This window comes from Gymnogyps californianus, chromosome 18 (genome assembly GCF_018139145.2).
Source record: "Gymnogyps californianus isolate 813 chromosome 18, ASM1813914v2, whole genome shotgun sequence".
NCBI lineage: Eukaryota > Metazoa > Chordata > Aves > Accipitriformes > Cathartidae > Gymnogyps > Gymnogyps californianus.
In genome coordinates this window covers 11,198,892-11,213,511 of record NC_059488.1, presented here as the reverse complement: position 1 = coordinate 11,213,511, position 14,620 = coordinate 11,198,892, and the positions used below count along the sequence as shown (strand labels likewise).

General features: G+C 37.8%; 1 protein-coding gene across 1 annotated transcript in view; it reads left to right on the top strand.

Annotated features, from left to right (window-relative positions):
• The window catches only part of DENND1A (DENN domain containing 1A), a 216,570-nt gene that overhangs the window by 112,636 nt on the left and 89,314 nt on the right, over positions 1-14,620 (top strand). The window contains 1 exon segment of the mRNA XM_050907872.1: positions 8,979-9,024. Coding sequence (XP_050763829.1) covers positions 8,979-9,024 — 46 coding nt within the window.

Sequence of the window (14,620 nt, the reverse complement as noted above, 5' to 3'; positions counted from 1 at the left end):
CTGGGAGCTTGGACCAGTTGCCCTCCTGAGGTTCCTTCCAACCTATTCTATGATTCCACACTGTCCAGGTGGCCTGAGAAGGCTCCTTATTCACTGTTGGGGTCTGCAGATTAGCGTGTCATTAGGCACGTGTCTTGGACTCTGTGGTTAATAGTTCAGGAGCCTGTCTACAGTGCCCCTCAAACAGTCTCTCAGTTTTTACTTTCTTTTCTAGTGCAAAGTCAAACAGTTTAGCCTAATCAGCCATAACATCATCTCTCCCATTTGCTGTGCACAGGAATGGTGGATGAGCACTCTGAGTAATTAACAAAGAGGAAGTTTAAGACGCTGCTGCTTTTAGTTGCTCAGCAGTTAGTTACTGCTTCCCACGCTCAGTTTGTGACTTTTTTTTTTCTTCCCTCTGTGTACGTCGCAGGGAGATGAAGTTTGGCCAGAAAGAGTGGCCTCACCTTAGACTTCCTAGAGAAGTTAAACTTTCAAGCCCTGTCAGAGAGTTAATGGAATTGTTGCCTGGGCATGCAGGGATGGAATTAGTAAGGCCAGAACTTGGCTGGAGTTAAACTGAGGGAGTAAAGGGTAACGAGAGGCTTCTACAGGCTTGGAAGTAAAAGGAAAGCGCAAGGAAAATGTGAACCTGCTGCTGTGTGGTCACGTAGTCAAGTGATGAAGGACACAGAAAAGGCTGAGGGACTCAATGCCTTTGTCTTTACTGGCAAGGTCTACTGGCTGGCCTTCCGGATCTCCCTGTGTAGCAGAAATGTTTGTGTGAGTGTGGTGCTTAACACACTTTGGGAATGATTTGAAAGCGTAGAAACAGCCTCCCCCTGCCCCCTAGCATTTTAAAAAGTCCTTCTCAGAAAAAAACAAACTTAATCTTACTGTGTCATACAATACTATATTTTAAGTGTGGCTCTTAGTGTAGAGGTTGGCTGGTTTTTTTAAGAGTGATAGTGTTCTGTGTGACGTTTTCTGTGCATTTAAGCGAGAGTAAGGAACCAGCCGGGATAACTAGCATTTTTAAGTGAAGTGCTAGGAACTGAAACATGTAGATTTAAAGGAAGCTTGTTCCTCTGCAGGTGATTTAAATGTTAAGTATGTGCCTATGTCGAGGATACACGGAACGGAATCTAAAAACTGTTATCTCCTGTAGAAATGAACCTTCAATTTACTCACTGCACAGGAAGGGCAGATTCTAGTCATTTGCACTGCCAGCAGGTGCCCTTTCTCTGCATAATGGGCTTCGCGTGTGTAATTAACACATGAAGACTGCTGCTGCCAGCTTTTTCTTCAGGTACATGCTGCTAGGAGTTTTCAGGACAAGGATGTGGACCACAAGAGGCTTTTGCGCTGGGTTTGAAGATTAGGTGTTCATCGACTTTCTGACAAAGACATGTTAAAAGGGGCTAAGTCCAGATCCCGCAGTTGGGAGCAGAAGCGTGCAAAAAGCAAACACTTGGGCAGTGTACCCAAGGAAATAAAGACACAAGTCATTGAGCTCTGCTGAATGAATTCTTTCATGGCATAACACCCTGTCCATAGAACGAATGAGCCAGCTAGTGTGTGAAAAGTATGATTTAAAAATGTATAATTATTAGGCAGATTGTAATTGCATGCTCACAAATACAACAACTGATTATCTCAGCCAGATATGAACTTTAATTGGAGAGGTAGCTACACACACTGTAATTGTTTGAGTAGGTCAATTTAGCAACAATTTATGTGCCATAAATATATTTCTCAAAATAGAGTCCATCTATTTTGTAACCGTGTGAACTTAGAGACGTGATTTTTGCCTAGGAGGACGGAGAAGTCAGCTCCGTGCTCTCTGCTTTAAGGCGGTATTGTTCCTTACTGGTGTCTGCCTCTTAAGGGAAACAACCTGAGATTATTTAAAATAAAAGAGTTTAATTTAATTTTAATTATTGCCTGGTTATTTCTTTTGCAAATGTGACATAAGAATTTTAAAGAGCTGAAATGGAAACAAAATTTAAAGTAAGGAGAATTCTTCAGTTCTTATGAATACAAAATACCATGTTCATTCAGTTGACTGTGCCCGTTTATTGACTGTGCTGTATGATGCTTTTGAATCTTCTCCTGCCCTTTGGAAAATCACAGAAGGGTATATAGACTGTGTTACTCATGATCTTTGAAAGTTTTTGAAGAAAGTGTGTTCCACCTGTGAATATTTGCTTTTAATCGTTTGAGTTGCAGTGGAAACTTTTCGTATAAAGGAAACTTCTAAGGTCCCGACTGATATACTGACAGCTCCATGGTTGTGAAATTTGAAATTTGTTGTATTTCCTGGGGAGGGCAGAGGGACACAACAACTATTGGGTCTTTCCAGAGCTACAAAAAGGTGGAATAGCGCGCTCTGCAGAGAGCAAACGGGTAGAATAACTAACTCTCCTCCTGCCGCTTGAAGATCCTTTTGGCCAACTTCACGTAAGAGGAACTTCAGGCTCGGTGTGGAGAGTTCCTTTTAGCTGTTGAGAGAAGTGCGCTTTCCTGAGCGAGGCAGGAAAAGGTGGGTGATTGGATATTGTTACAAGTGAATGGCAACTCTACCACAAACATGCTCAATATGAATCTGTTTCACTGACATTGTTAAAGCTTAAGTTTTTTCTATAGCATTTTGTCCTTTATTGACATTTTACACCAAGTGCTTTCAAAACACTGTGGTTTCTCATTTTTTCATTTTGCTCTTTGCTAATTTTTTTAACTTATAATGCGGAAGGGGGGTAACTTTCTTCCCATTTCCCTGTTGAAAGGATTTTTTTAAACTTAATATTTATGTTCACCTGCATTCCGCGTTCACGTACCTAACGACAGAATTGAAAATGCCAAAAGCCTATATCTTCAAAATGTTTGTTCTTGATACACTTGCTCTTTGTGCTAGGGATGCTGAGTCAATAATAGTGGTGTAGTACCATGTACATGTATCTGGAATGACTTTAGTCATCTGATCCCTATCATTGAGATTAATTGAGGGCGGGGGAGGAAGGGAAGCAAGGGGAAGAGTGCTATCCTTTATTTTTATTTTTTTAATTAGGTACCATTCTTTGATATATTTTCAGCCCAGGGAAAGATTTTGGGTGGAGGAGACTAGAAATTGGTGGGAATCCTATCATTAGATTTCACACCTTGATGCACAATTGCTTGTTGGTTTGAATACAGAACAACAGAGGAAACATGAAGCACTGCTGGTTGTTGTTTTGGTTTTGTTTTGGGGTTTTTTTGTTTTTAAAAAAAGTACATGCCAGCAGGTGCCAAAAGTACTGGTTAATGAGATACTGCCACCAAGCATCAGTAGCCAAGCACATACAGCTCCTTAAATTTGGTCAGATCTTGTTCATCTATTTCGTTTCTGGGAATTTAAACATTTCTTGATGTGAAAGAAACAGTCTATTAATTTTCCTCACTACTTCTTCCAGTTTGTTTTTCATGTGGCATAAAAACACTCCCACTGTGTCTGTTTTCTTCCTTTTTGCTCTCTGTGTCTGTGTTTAAAATTAGCCTGTAAGAAAAGCCTGTCTTTGCTGACCTGGTAACACAGCTTAGTATGTTCTCTAAGTCCCAGAGCATTGTCACTCGGGTTATTCTGTGGGCTTTTACCAGAAGCAACAGTATATTTTCTAGGGTGATTAAAACAGTCTTTTATATGAGATAGACTGCTTAGCAGCCAACATTAATATATTCTGAGAGCCACCTTCTTAGAGCAGCCTGGCAGAGCTGCTGAACAAACGTTTCTATTGGTGCAGTTTTCCCTTTCTCCAGGAGGTTTTTAAACTCCCTCTCTCTTGTTTTCTAAATCTGCATATAGTTCAATATGCTCCTTTAAGTAGGTGGAGGGGGTAGCTGGAGGGTGAGGTGGGTACTCCTGCTGCTCAGGAAACAATGATTCCTTCGTCATGAGCCTCTTGGTAGGCGTTTCGATTTAGCTTGGTACATCTGTGTACTCACTAAAAGCTCTTGTAGTTGCTCTTCTGGTTTCTTAGTTGTATGTTTTCTACATCATTCCAATTTATGCAGTCAAGTTTCTAATTTGCATCAATTACCCCAATAAATTTCAGATTGAATTCTGTTGCATTTCAATGAGTAATCTGAAGAGAAATCAGGAGACTACCTTAGAGAGTAAAGTACTACTGGTGTGAAAGAGCAATGAAAGAGCGACATATTAAGTCAGTATTTGTATATCAAGACATGAACTTAGTAAATGTGATCTAATCAGTTTTCCTGGAACAATGAAGGAAAATGGTGCAAATCCCTGTGTAGCTGTAAACTATGAACCTTTTTGAGATCCTTGGGTTTTACATTACTTTTTGTGGTGAATTGCAGTATTTTTTAAGGGTGGGTTTTTTTCACTTAAGAGGAAATGTCCCTCTATTTCACCTGCTTCTCTTCCAATTAGTAGTTGCCCACCTCTTGGGAGCATAATTAAGGGGTCTCTAGTTAGCCTAAGGAAACGAATTAAAGAAATTGTAAAAATGCAACTGTAATAAATGGGCAATATATAGCCATTAAGTCCACAATATCCATATTCATGCTTATGCATTGCTACTTTAATGATTTGATATTTACCTATATAACTCATTTGATTATAAATAACGCTGATTGCATTGGGAACCAGCGTAGCACAAGAGGAGTAATAACCTTTCTCTTTGTTCCAAAAGACTTAGGCAGGCATTTTGTTTAAGCAGTAAATATGTGCAGTAGAAATTGATACTTCTTAATTTTGTACTTAATGGATATTGGCCACCATCAAACAACTTTGAGTAATTACTAGTTGTTGTTGTAAGAAGCCCCGGGACTGATGAAGTGTCAAGCAGTAGGTAAAGACGGGTCTGAAGGGCAGTCTTTAATCTGTCATGGGTCCCAGAAGGATTAAAGGTTGTGCAGAGTGTTTCCCCTGTTTATACAAGCAATGTGTCTTACTGAAGTTCACTTGAAAGTCTTGGAAATATACATCTAACCTGATAAAATATTAAAAACTGCTTGAGCGTTTCATGTCTCAGGACCTGAATAGCAGTTAGGAAGAACTATTATAGTGTGCTCTGAATGGGGAAGAGGCGGCACGCAGTGTTCCCTTGTGCAGGGTGGTAGCTGAGTACTTAAGCAATGGCATATGATTAACGCATGATGAAGAAAAATGGTGATAAAAGCAATTTATGAAGCCTGACGTGAACCTTCAACATTTACTTCTAGGTTTGTTTCCTTTTCAGATTGATGTGTGATGACAGAAGAATATAATCTCTCTGGTAGATTGTATTGGAAATATTTATGCTCTTTACCAGAATTATATTTTATTGAGGTTATTTATTATGTTTGCTTAGTTAAACTTTTCAGAGTATAAGGAGCTATCATGGTGAATTATCCTTAAAATATCTTTGCTTTTGCTTTGCTCTTCATGTGTTGTTGAACAATAACGTCAGTTCTGACAAACAAAATGAATTTTGATAAAATAGGTATTCAGATAATTCAATTTTTGTTGTCCATGGAGACACTTAAGGTCCACATTTGGGTGATGAACAGTAGTGGTTATTTTAAAGCAGTTTTGAAAAAACAAATGTCACACAAATGCACCTTCAAAAACAAGTGCTCCATGGATGCATCACAGGTCTGCTTTTCTCCATGCCTGTCACATTTCACACAAACTAAAAGCTGCATTTGTGTCCCTTGATTCCCTGCTGGGATGTTTGTAGATGCGTCCCATTTGTCATGCCTCTTTGGCGTCTTTCAGTCATTACAAGCAATGGCTTTTGTGGATAAAACTGAGTTAATTTCTTTTCATATATCCCCATAACTTCGGAAATTCTTTGTTGGTCTTCAGATCTAATCCATTTCTAAATGAAGTGTGTTTCTTCTGCTTCATGTCTGAAATGTGGCCTTTCTTATTCACCTGTATAGCTCCAGGCATCTTTGCCTAAGCTCTGACCGTTCAGTGTTTTCCCTCTGACTTCTGTAAGCCAAGCAATTGCTTATACATGTTGAAAAAGTTCTTACAGGAATTATTTTCGTATGGTTTTGTCAACCTTCTTCATTTACCTTCTACTTTCCCCATCTTCTCTTCTGCATCAAACATGCTATTCATCTTCCGGAGCCCTTCATAGCATGTACGTTGTCTGCTTGTCGTTCTCTGCACCAGCGCCATGTCCCAGTGCCCCGTGATCCAGCTTTTCAGCCATGTGTTAAATGTTTCTCAAAGAAATACCAATGTCTTCTTTTGTGCTCTACCTCATTCCCTAGTGCAAATCTCTGCAACTATTTGTAAAACTAACACAAATATTTGCAAAACTAGCACATTACACTTTAACAAATTACTGCTTCAAAGTTTCCTTTTTCATATCGATCAGCAAAACCTGAGCTATTTTTGCTATCAGTGGGTATGCTAAAACCACTCTTTGTAGTTCTGGAGTATCAAATTGTTCCTCCTGCTTTCTCCTGTCTGTCCAAGTATATACACTGTACAGCCCATTAAGCACCTGACTGGAGTCCTTTAATGTTTAGTAATATAGTTTTAAAGAAATAACAGCTTTCAAAACACTGCTAAAAGTCAGGTTACTGTAGCCTTTATGCAATCACTGTAACAGTTTTATATGCTGTATTGCCTGTACATGTAATGTCTGTCACTAGAAGATTGAAAAGATGATTCATTGCATCCAAAGCTGATCCATTATCTTAAGCCATATCTTTCCTGCAGTTCCTTAAAATCTTGCTGGGGGTGCATGGTTTTAAGGGTTTAGGCATTCTTATTCTTCTTTTGTTGATAAACTGGAGGATTGAAAGATGGACATGATACAGTTAATTAACTTTTACAGGTTCAGGTTTTCCTACGCTTGGTGACAGACTCTACTTTTGGACACGTTAATAAATGGCTGATTTTCTGGAATACTGCACTCTTCCTGCTTCCTTTCATTACATTAGCCAAGGTTCCACTAGATGAGACATTTGCAGTCTTAAGACTTCCTGCCGAGGTTCAGACTTTGTATTTTTGAGATTGAAGCTGTCGTGTTCGTGAAACTACTTAATTAGAAACACATTCGTTTCAGTGCATACTGGAGGAGTCTTCAGCAGCATAGCCAGGCACACAGGGAAGTTGAGCATTTGTGCAGCTGGCACCTAAACCAGTGGTTTATACCTTGAATATGAAATTACTGGGTATTTTCTTGCTCCTGGAACGTGGCCATTGGAAATGAAGAGATGTGGGTGAAAGAGAGAGCGTTTGTTGCAAAGAAAACATGCAAAACAAATAAAAATACTCCTCAGTTGAGCAGCAATCTGTATGTAATAAGTGTGTATAATGTTGTATGGTAAACATTTCTATCCAAGAACTTGGATGTATGTTCTGGTTCTCATCTGGAATTCCCAAGGAAGCAGAACCTTCAGGATTTGTACCAAGTTAGTTTCTGATTTAACAGTCCCTCTGGGCTGTCTGTCATAAGATGCTGTATTGGGTGAAGCTTGGGCAGGGGCATTTTTGCCAGCCTAGGCAGTTCAGTAAGTTGTAATGTAATGTGATACACGGCACTTCAGTATTCTACAAATGAACTTGTAAGGTTTTTTGAAGTTATATATGTTTAATGGCTTCAAAAAGAAAAAAGCGTTTTCATGTAGAATGTCCAATACAGAGGCTGTTTCCATCTCTTGGTACAGCATCCGACAGAGTAGCAGTTTTAGGGGGTTTATTAATAAACAGGATAAATATTAACATGCATATCAGTAAATATATTTTTTTAAAAGGTATTTCTCATGAAAATGAGAAGCAGAGTGATTTTTGCTGGTCTGGTGTCTTGCAGTAGTTTTTTCAGCACTGTACTTCTCTTACTGAGCAGTAGGCACCAGTTTATAAAAGCAATATGGAAGATATTTTAATCCAAGGCAGTACAGTGACATTTCTCTCATTTTTTCATCTGAAATTGAAAATGAGCTCTTCGAGCTTCTGTATCCAAAATGAAATGAGGCTCTATTTTAAAAGTTGTGTCTGTCTGTGTGCTTTCCGTTTAACAGGCAGTATATGCCATATTTGCAATTAGCAGCTTTGGCATCCTCTGGTGTGTTCTAATAAGCAGTGCAAATATAAGCTTTCCCTGATTAGTTGAGTGGGAGTCCTGTAATAAGCTTAATATTAGAAATACTGTATACACAAAGATACAACTTTCATTCAGTATTCTTCTTGTGTTATATAGTCAATGTTGGTGTTTGCTAACATCATGGAAGAGAAGACGGAAAAGATCAATCTTTCTCTTAAATGTTAGCGTTCTGTTTGGTAACAGAAGTGTCACACCTGTGTTTGAGGCTACAAATTTGGCCTAAGAGCCTCTTGGTGTATGTAAGTTTTGTGTTCTGAAGGGAATAGTGGTATCGGCGTATATCCCAGTAACTCTGGATTTTATCAGAATCTTCAAAAGTAATTTTTATATTTGTCTTTTATAGATGTAAACATTTCAAGATTTATGCTTAAATTGTTTAAAATGTGTCTGGACCCATATTCAAAGGATTTAGAACTTGTAGTACCGTGTGATACATAGACATTAAATTAACCACTTAACACTACAACGGGATCAATTTTTCTAAAGAAGACTCTTAGAAAAAGTCAGGGTATTTTTTTTGAAAATTGTAATAACACATTTTGTTTGTTTTTTAAAAAAGACCCCAGTATTATAGATAAGTTTGATAGCTGTCCTTATGTACCTGTCTTAACTTAGTCACTTAGAAATTCTGATGTCAAGAAAAATTAAAGTCTTACAGTAGTGAGAGGATATTGTATAGTAAAAAAAGTCTTTCAAATATGGAATAAAATTTTGTTCACATGTGGTTTGTTTTATATATATATATATATATATATATATATATATATATATATATATAAAAGCAAAATCTAATCCAGTATCCCGGTATTTTCCTGTAGCTAATTTTATAAGTCATATGTGTTAATCCAGTGTTATGAGAATGTAAAGCTAGGTTTTTTTTCCTCTTTGCAGTGCCCCAATGCCCTACCTCATTGGAATACATTTAAGTTTGATGGAGGTAAGTCTTTCTCACCATTTCTGAAACTATATATAGTTTTATGATTTAGAGCCAAATTCTGCAAGCAATTATACATTCATTCATATGCTTAAACATGAAATAATCCTGTTAATTTGGGAGTGCTGAAAGAATTGAAGTTGAGCATACATGATAATGTTAAATCTTAAGGGAGTCTTATTTGATACTTTGTACTCTTCGGGCATACCTTCTGTTTGCAGTTCAGCAGTCAGTGACGAGCTCACGTTGTGTTCCCCTCGCCATCCTGTTGCTTCGTTTAATCAGTTTACTGCCTTAGTTTGACTCCGTATTCACAAAGGCAGACTCGATATTAAACCAAAATGTTGACAGTTACAGTTCTCTTTTAGACTTTTGCAGACAGATTGTAATTTTTTTAATGTTCAAAAGATCTGAAAAGAAGGAACTTGCTGTTAATGTTAACACAAAGCTGGCAGAAAACCAGCCCTCACAGAAAGCTTCACATATAAACAATCCACAGTAATTCATGTGACTTTTTAAAAACTCTAGAAGTGGAAATAGCACACTTGCTTTTGCTTCCAGTACTGGTGGAACAGTTGATGACTTTCCTCAAAAGTATGTGGAGAACAACATAAGCTATTAATTTAGATCCCTATGAAAATCCTAGTCCTTATTAATTGTGCCCCTTTACACAGGAAGTCTGAACAACGTGTATATGCTCCGTGTGGGAAGAGGTATTCCTGCCCAGAAAGCATTGCCTCTTTGTAGGCTCTTAAATTAGCAGGCAGTGTTGAACTGGTAGGAGTTGCAAATGCCCTTGAAAGTTAATTGACTTGTGTCCCTGATTTAGATACCTGTGTTTGGAAATTTAGGCTTAGTGTTTAGGATACATAAGAATCGGCAAAGCTGAGTTTTACATCCCATAAAATAATGCGTATTACTAGAATATTTGTTCTTATATTGTCCATAAAAACGTGTAATTTCTCTGGAAATATTGATCAATCATATTCTTTCACTCGGGCATATGTATGTAATAATGATCCTCTATGTCTTTGTGTGTTAAAACTTAGACTAGTATGCTATGTAACTTCCCCCGTTTTCCAGCATTAATGTGAAGTAATTTTAGAAGTCACTTTTTTTGTGAGAAGCTAGATGGAATATGCAGGACCTCTTTTTTTCTTTTTTTTCCCTTACCATCCTGGGTACAGATGATTTTTTTAATGCACTTTATATTGCTAAATAAAGTACAGAATTGCAGTACAATGTGTTAGTGAATAAGCAATTCTTTTAGAAGTCAACATGTACATTTGTTTGCACATCATATGCTTATGTTAGAGGGGTTTCTGATAATTACCCTTGAATACTGCATAGACAGGACCAAAGTAATATCTAGGAAGAAATAGTCTAGCATATATTTTTCATATTGATCAAGAAACTTTCTGCCTCATGTCTGTACCAGGTAATCATTGACATGCTTACTATGGTATCTATCTGTTTGAACAAGAAGGAAGAGACCTGGTAGAGGATGGGATAATATCTCAATACAGATACTTGTCAGCTTTCACAAATATTTTTGCTCACAAAGAGCTACATGGTTAGCCTGGCAATGGGTATAGAAAAAAAATTAATAATTACACCTTGGAGTTTCTTTGCATGGTATCTCACTCCTGCCTTGCTACATAAACCCATTACCTCTTCCTTTGTCCCAGTTTTTCAGATTGCAGGGCTCTGTAGGCCTTCCAAACTCCATCTGTAAAAACTCAAAAAAAGGAGTTGTTCTTGGAGAAGCCAATTTTCATCCGTTTTAGTAATTTGTGAAAAAATCTGTTTAGTACTAAATCCAGTATGGCTTTTGAATAGCCGGAGATTCTGGAACACAGACACACTTTGGCAAAGTACAGTTATTCAAAGTGCCTTACGAAATAAATTAAATAAATAAAACAAACTGTCTTCTCTCCTCCCTCTGCTCTTAAGGATAAATTGAATACTTTGAGATAGAAATGCATCTTCCACCTTACTGTGCTTTTTCCATTGAAAAATAAAATAAAATCACACAGTGGGCTATTGTATCTGTTTGTTGGCAAGTACTGCGTAATTTCTCTGTGCCTTGGGCAAAGGAAAGGTGACATTTGTCAAATGAGCTGGACAGTTACTAGTTTACCTCTTTGGCTGTTTTTGATGCTGAAAGCTTACTCTCTTTGTCATCTTCTTCATACGTAGGTATAAAATTGTGTGTTTTATTTGTTAGAATAACAACTTCATAGCAACAGCAATTTTTTTCTCATGACCTAGCAGTTGTGTATTTTTAAAAAGACAATGTATTAATTTTTCCACATCAAAATAATTTTATAAACTACAACTAAAAACTGCTGTCATTATTCAGTGTTCATTTTTCTTTAAATGCGGAAATGTCAACAAATAGATCTTTAGAAGTGTTTTGTTAGTCCACGTGTTCTAGTTTCAGGATAAGGGATTAATTCCCCAGTCTTCTATTCAAGACAAGACAGGTGGACTCTTTATCTGCTCTAGAGCCCCATGGGGGTAATTGCAGTTATATATAGGCTGACGGTTCTGCTCCAGCAGCTCCGATTGCAGAATTTGTCATTGTTGCGTAAATGTTAGTGGAAGCCTAAACTTGTGCAGAGAAAGCTGTGGTGTAAAGGGGAGAGTGAATTTGAAACGTAGGAAAAAAATAATTTCCTAGCTTTAGTGTTGTTTCTGTGTTTTTTTGCTATCCCTATCTTGGAATGGTTCCTCTGGAAGAAATATAGCAGAAATGTTAATGATTTTAAACAAAACACACCCTCTCTCTCACCTCGAAAGATTTTTGTCAAACCGTTTTGTATCTTCAAGTTAGTTTGCAGTTTCCCATGTTACTCAGGGTCTCTGCAGAAGGAGCAGTTATTTTAATGGCAAATGACAAATTTTTCTTATGATTAAAATATCAAGCATATCCATTGACTGTTAAATCTAATTTGCTGTGACTGAAATGTTCTCCAGTGAGATAAGATAATCTCCTGTTATAGGTCAGAGGGCTCCAACTGATTTATGAGGGAAAATCTTGGTAGAAAATATAGAGCTGTGTTTTGTGCTCTTATTTTTCAGCTTTTCTATCATCACCTAGTTAGTCATTCTTTATAAGATTTCCATTTAGCAATCCATAAAGTGACTTCAAAGAAGGCTAAAAGTTTATAAGCTGTTGGATAAGCAAGGCTGGAGCTATCACATGAATAATGAAACATGCTTACGGAACTAATTGAATTCATATTAGATGAAGATAAGTACTTAGTACTGATAAATAACGAGATAGGAAAATGAAACTCTATCAAATGAACACATCCCTTTCATAATCTTGTTTTATTTTCTACCTGCGTACTGTATGCTATTTTAGTGTTCAAATTATATTAAATTGACCTTTGTGTTACAAGTGGTGTCAAACTTCGCTGGCAGCCTTTTACATTTTGTCATAGTAAACGATTGTTTCAGCAACTGTTTCTGTAGGAAAGGTTATTGGTGTGATGGCGCTGATGGAAGAGGAATGCCCTTGACCTAGTGGACTACCTATTGGAATTTAGGCACATGCGGTTTTGATTAACCAGTGGGGATAGTTCTGTTTAGCTGTCAGATAGCGAGCTGCTGGCAGTATGCTCTTCTGTGCCAGGCTTCCAGTCATGCAAGTAACAATAACGCCCACCCTTTTCATGCTCTATTCGGGGCGTAAAACCAACCCTTAATGATTAGGAAAGTATTTCTTATACTTTTTTTTACTCTTCCAGTCACTCAAGGACTTTTTCTGGGAGTTCAGAATTTTAATTCTTGCAAGATTATCCAGAAGGCATTTGTGTGTGAAACTTCACATTGCATTTGTCAGAATTATTTTCTAACATTTTTTCCTAAGCATAAAAGACAGTTGTGCATATCATAAAACCTATATGAGCAGATTTTTGTTTTATTTTAACCTGGTATGAGTAAATATGTTCGTGTTAGGAAAAGAAGGTTCACTAAAATTCATGCTGTGTTTAGTGTGGTAGGACACAGCAGCTGATCTCATGTAACGTCGATAGTCTCTTCCTTATGCAGACAGATGCACGGAGAGCTGTGTGTTCAGGCCTCTGAACCCCACGCACGTATTCTGGAAGCACTTTTTGGCATATTTACCTGGTCTTTTCCAGGCAGGCGTGAGGATGCTCTGTTTGTGATCCAGTCTGATAATATGCCAGTTAGCATGCACGGAGTCTGAGCTAACGAACTCTGAGAGACAGGTTACATCAGCTTGGGCTTAGTCCTGACAGTGCCACGTGGTTTCCCCTTACCGCAGAAGACACTCTGAGAATTCATTGACCACTGGCATCTTCCAGTGGTAGTGTTAATTGTTCATTATATTTTTTGATTGGGGTGAGGAGTAATATTTAGCTTTTTCCGTCCATTTGTACTTAGTAAATCACTGCCTTTTCTAACTATAACTGAAGAAGTGTAGCTTTTTTGCAGGGTTTAAATGAAGGGGTTATATATATACTTAAATCCAGGTCTTAAAAAACTAAATGTACTTTAGTCACAAATATTATAAATATGGCTGTACGTGGTTTCAGGAGCATTGATAAACATGCATTTAAAAGTATGGCAAATTACTTATGGAATTGTCTTTTATCCAGTTATTGGAAAAATGAAAGTAATAACTGTGTTTTAATAAGAGATTCGGGGGGGGGGGGGGGGATGTTTGAGGGGTAAGTTTTAAGACAGACAAATACTGCGGTACCAAGCAGACTTACCAGTAAGCGTAGAAGGCTTTCCTTGTGTTGAGCACCAGTGTTAGAGCCACAGCAGCGATGCGTGTCACTCAGCTGGGAACAGCTGCTTGTGATAAGGGCCTGAGAATCACCTGTACAGGATCAGGGCGCTGCACATCAAGGTCGGAGATGGGCGGAAGAGTGGGAGATGCACAGGAGGGGGCAGCAGCCCACCTGCTGTGCCCAGATCAAAGGGCTGCGAGGTCAGGGGCCACATCCAGCTTAACCAGATTTGTCTGTTGAATAGCTATTTCAGATTGTAAATCTAAGGGTGATTTCATTAAGTCCTTCTGGCTGCTGTTGGGGCATGAAATAATAAAATTTTATATCCGTTGCCTTTCCTGCTTCTGGCAGCCAGATTGACACATTGTTGTCTGCAGTGTTGTGGTGTTTTTCTTAAGAAAATAAATGGAAACTATTAACTAAGTAGAGACAAGTCATTAAGCAAATGGATTTTAGACTTGTTGTGAATCATACTTTCATAATAATTTCAAATATAACGTACAAACTAGCTACTAAGAATGTTCGTTTTTGTTAAGAGTTTTACCTTTCCAAAGGAATCGGTGGAAGGTACATTTTCTTTTTTCTGTTACAACATTTTTTTAATATGTTGATGACATTTGTATCTGGTTATGAAACCTCATGATCAACTTGGTTTATGTTTTGGCACCAATTTAGCCATGAAGTTATGCAGCCTGTTTTTTTGCGGGGGAGGAGGGTGGTGTTTGTTGGGTTTTTTTAAATAAACTATTCAATAAAATTGTTCATCTGAAAGAAGTTTAACTTAGGATTTTTTTTATGGTAGGAAATGCAAAAACTGCCAACTGTAGACA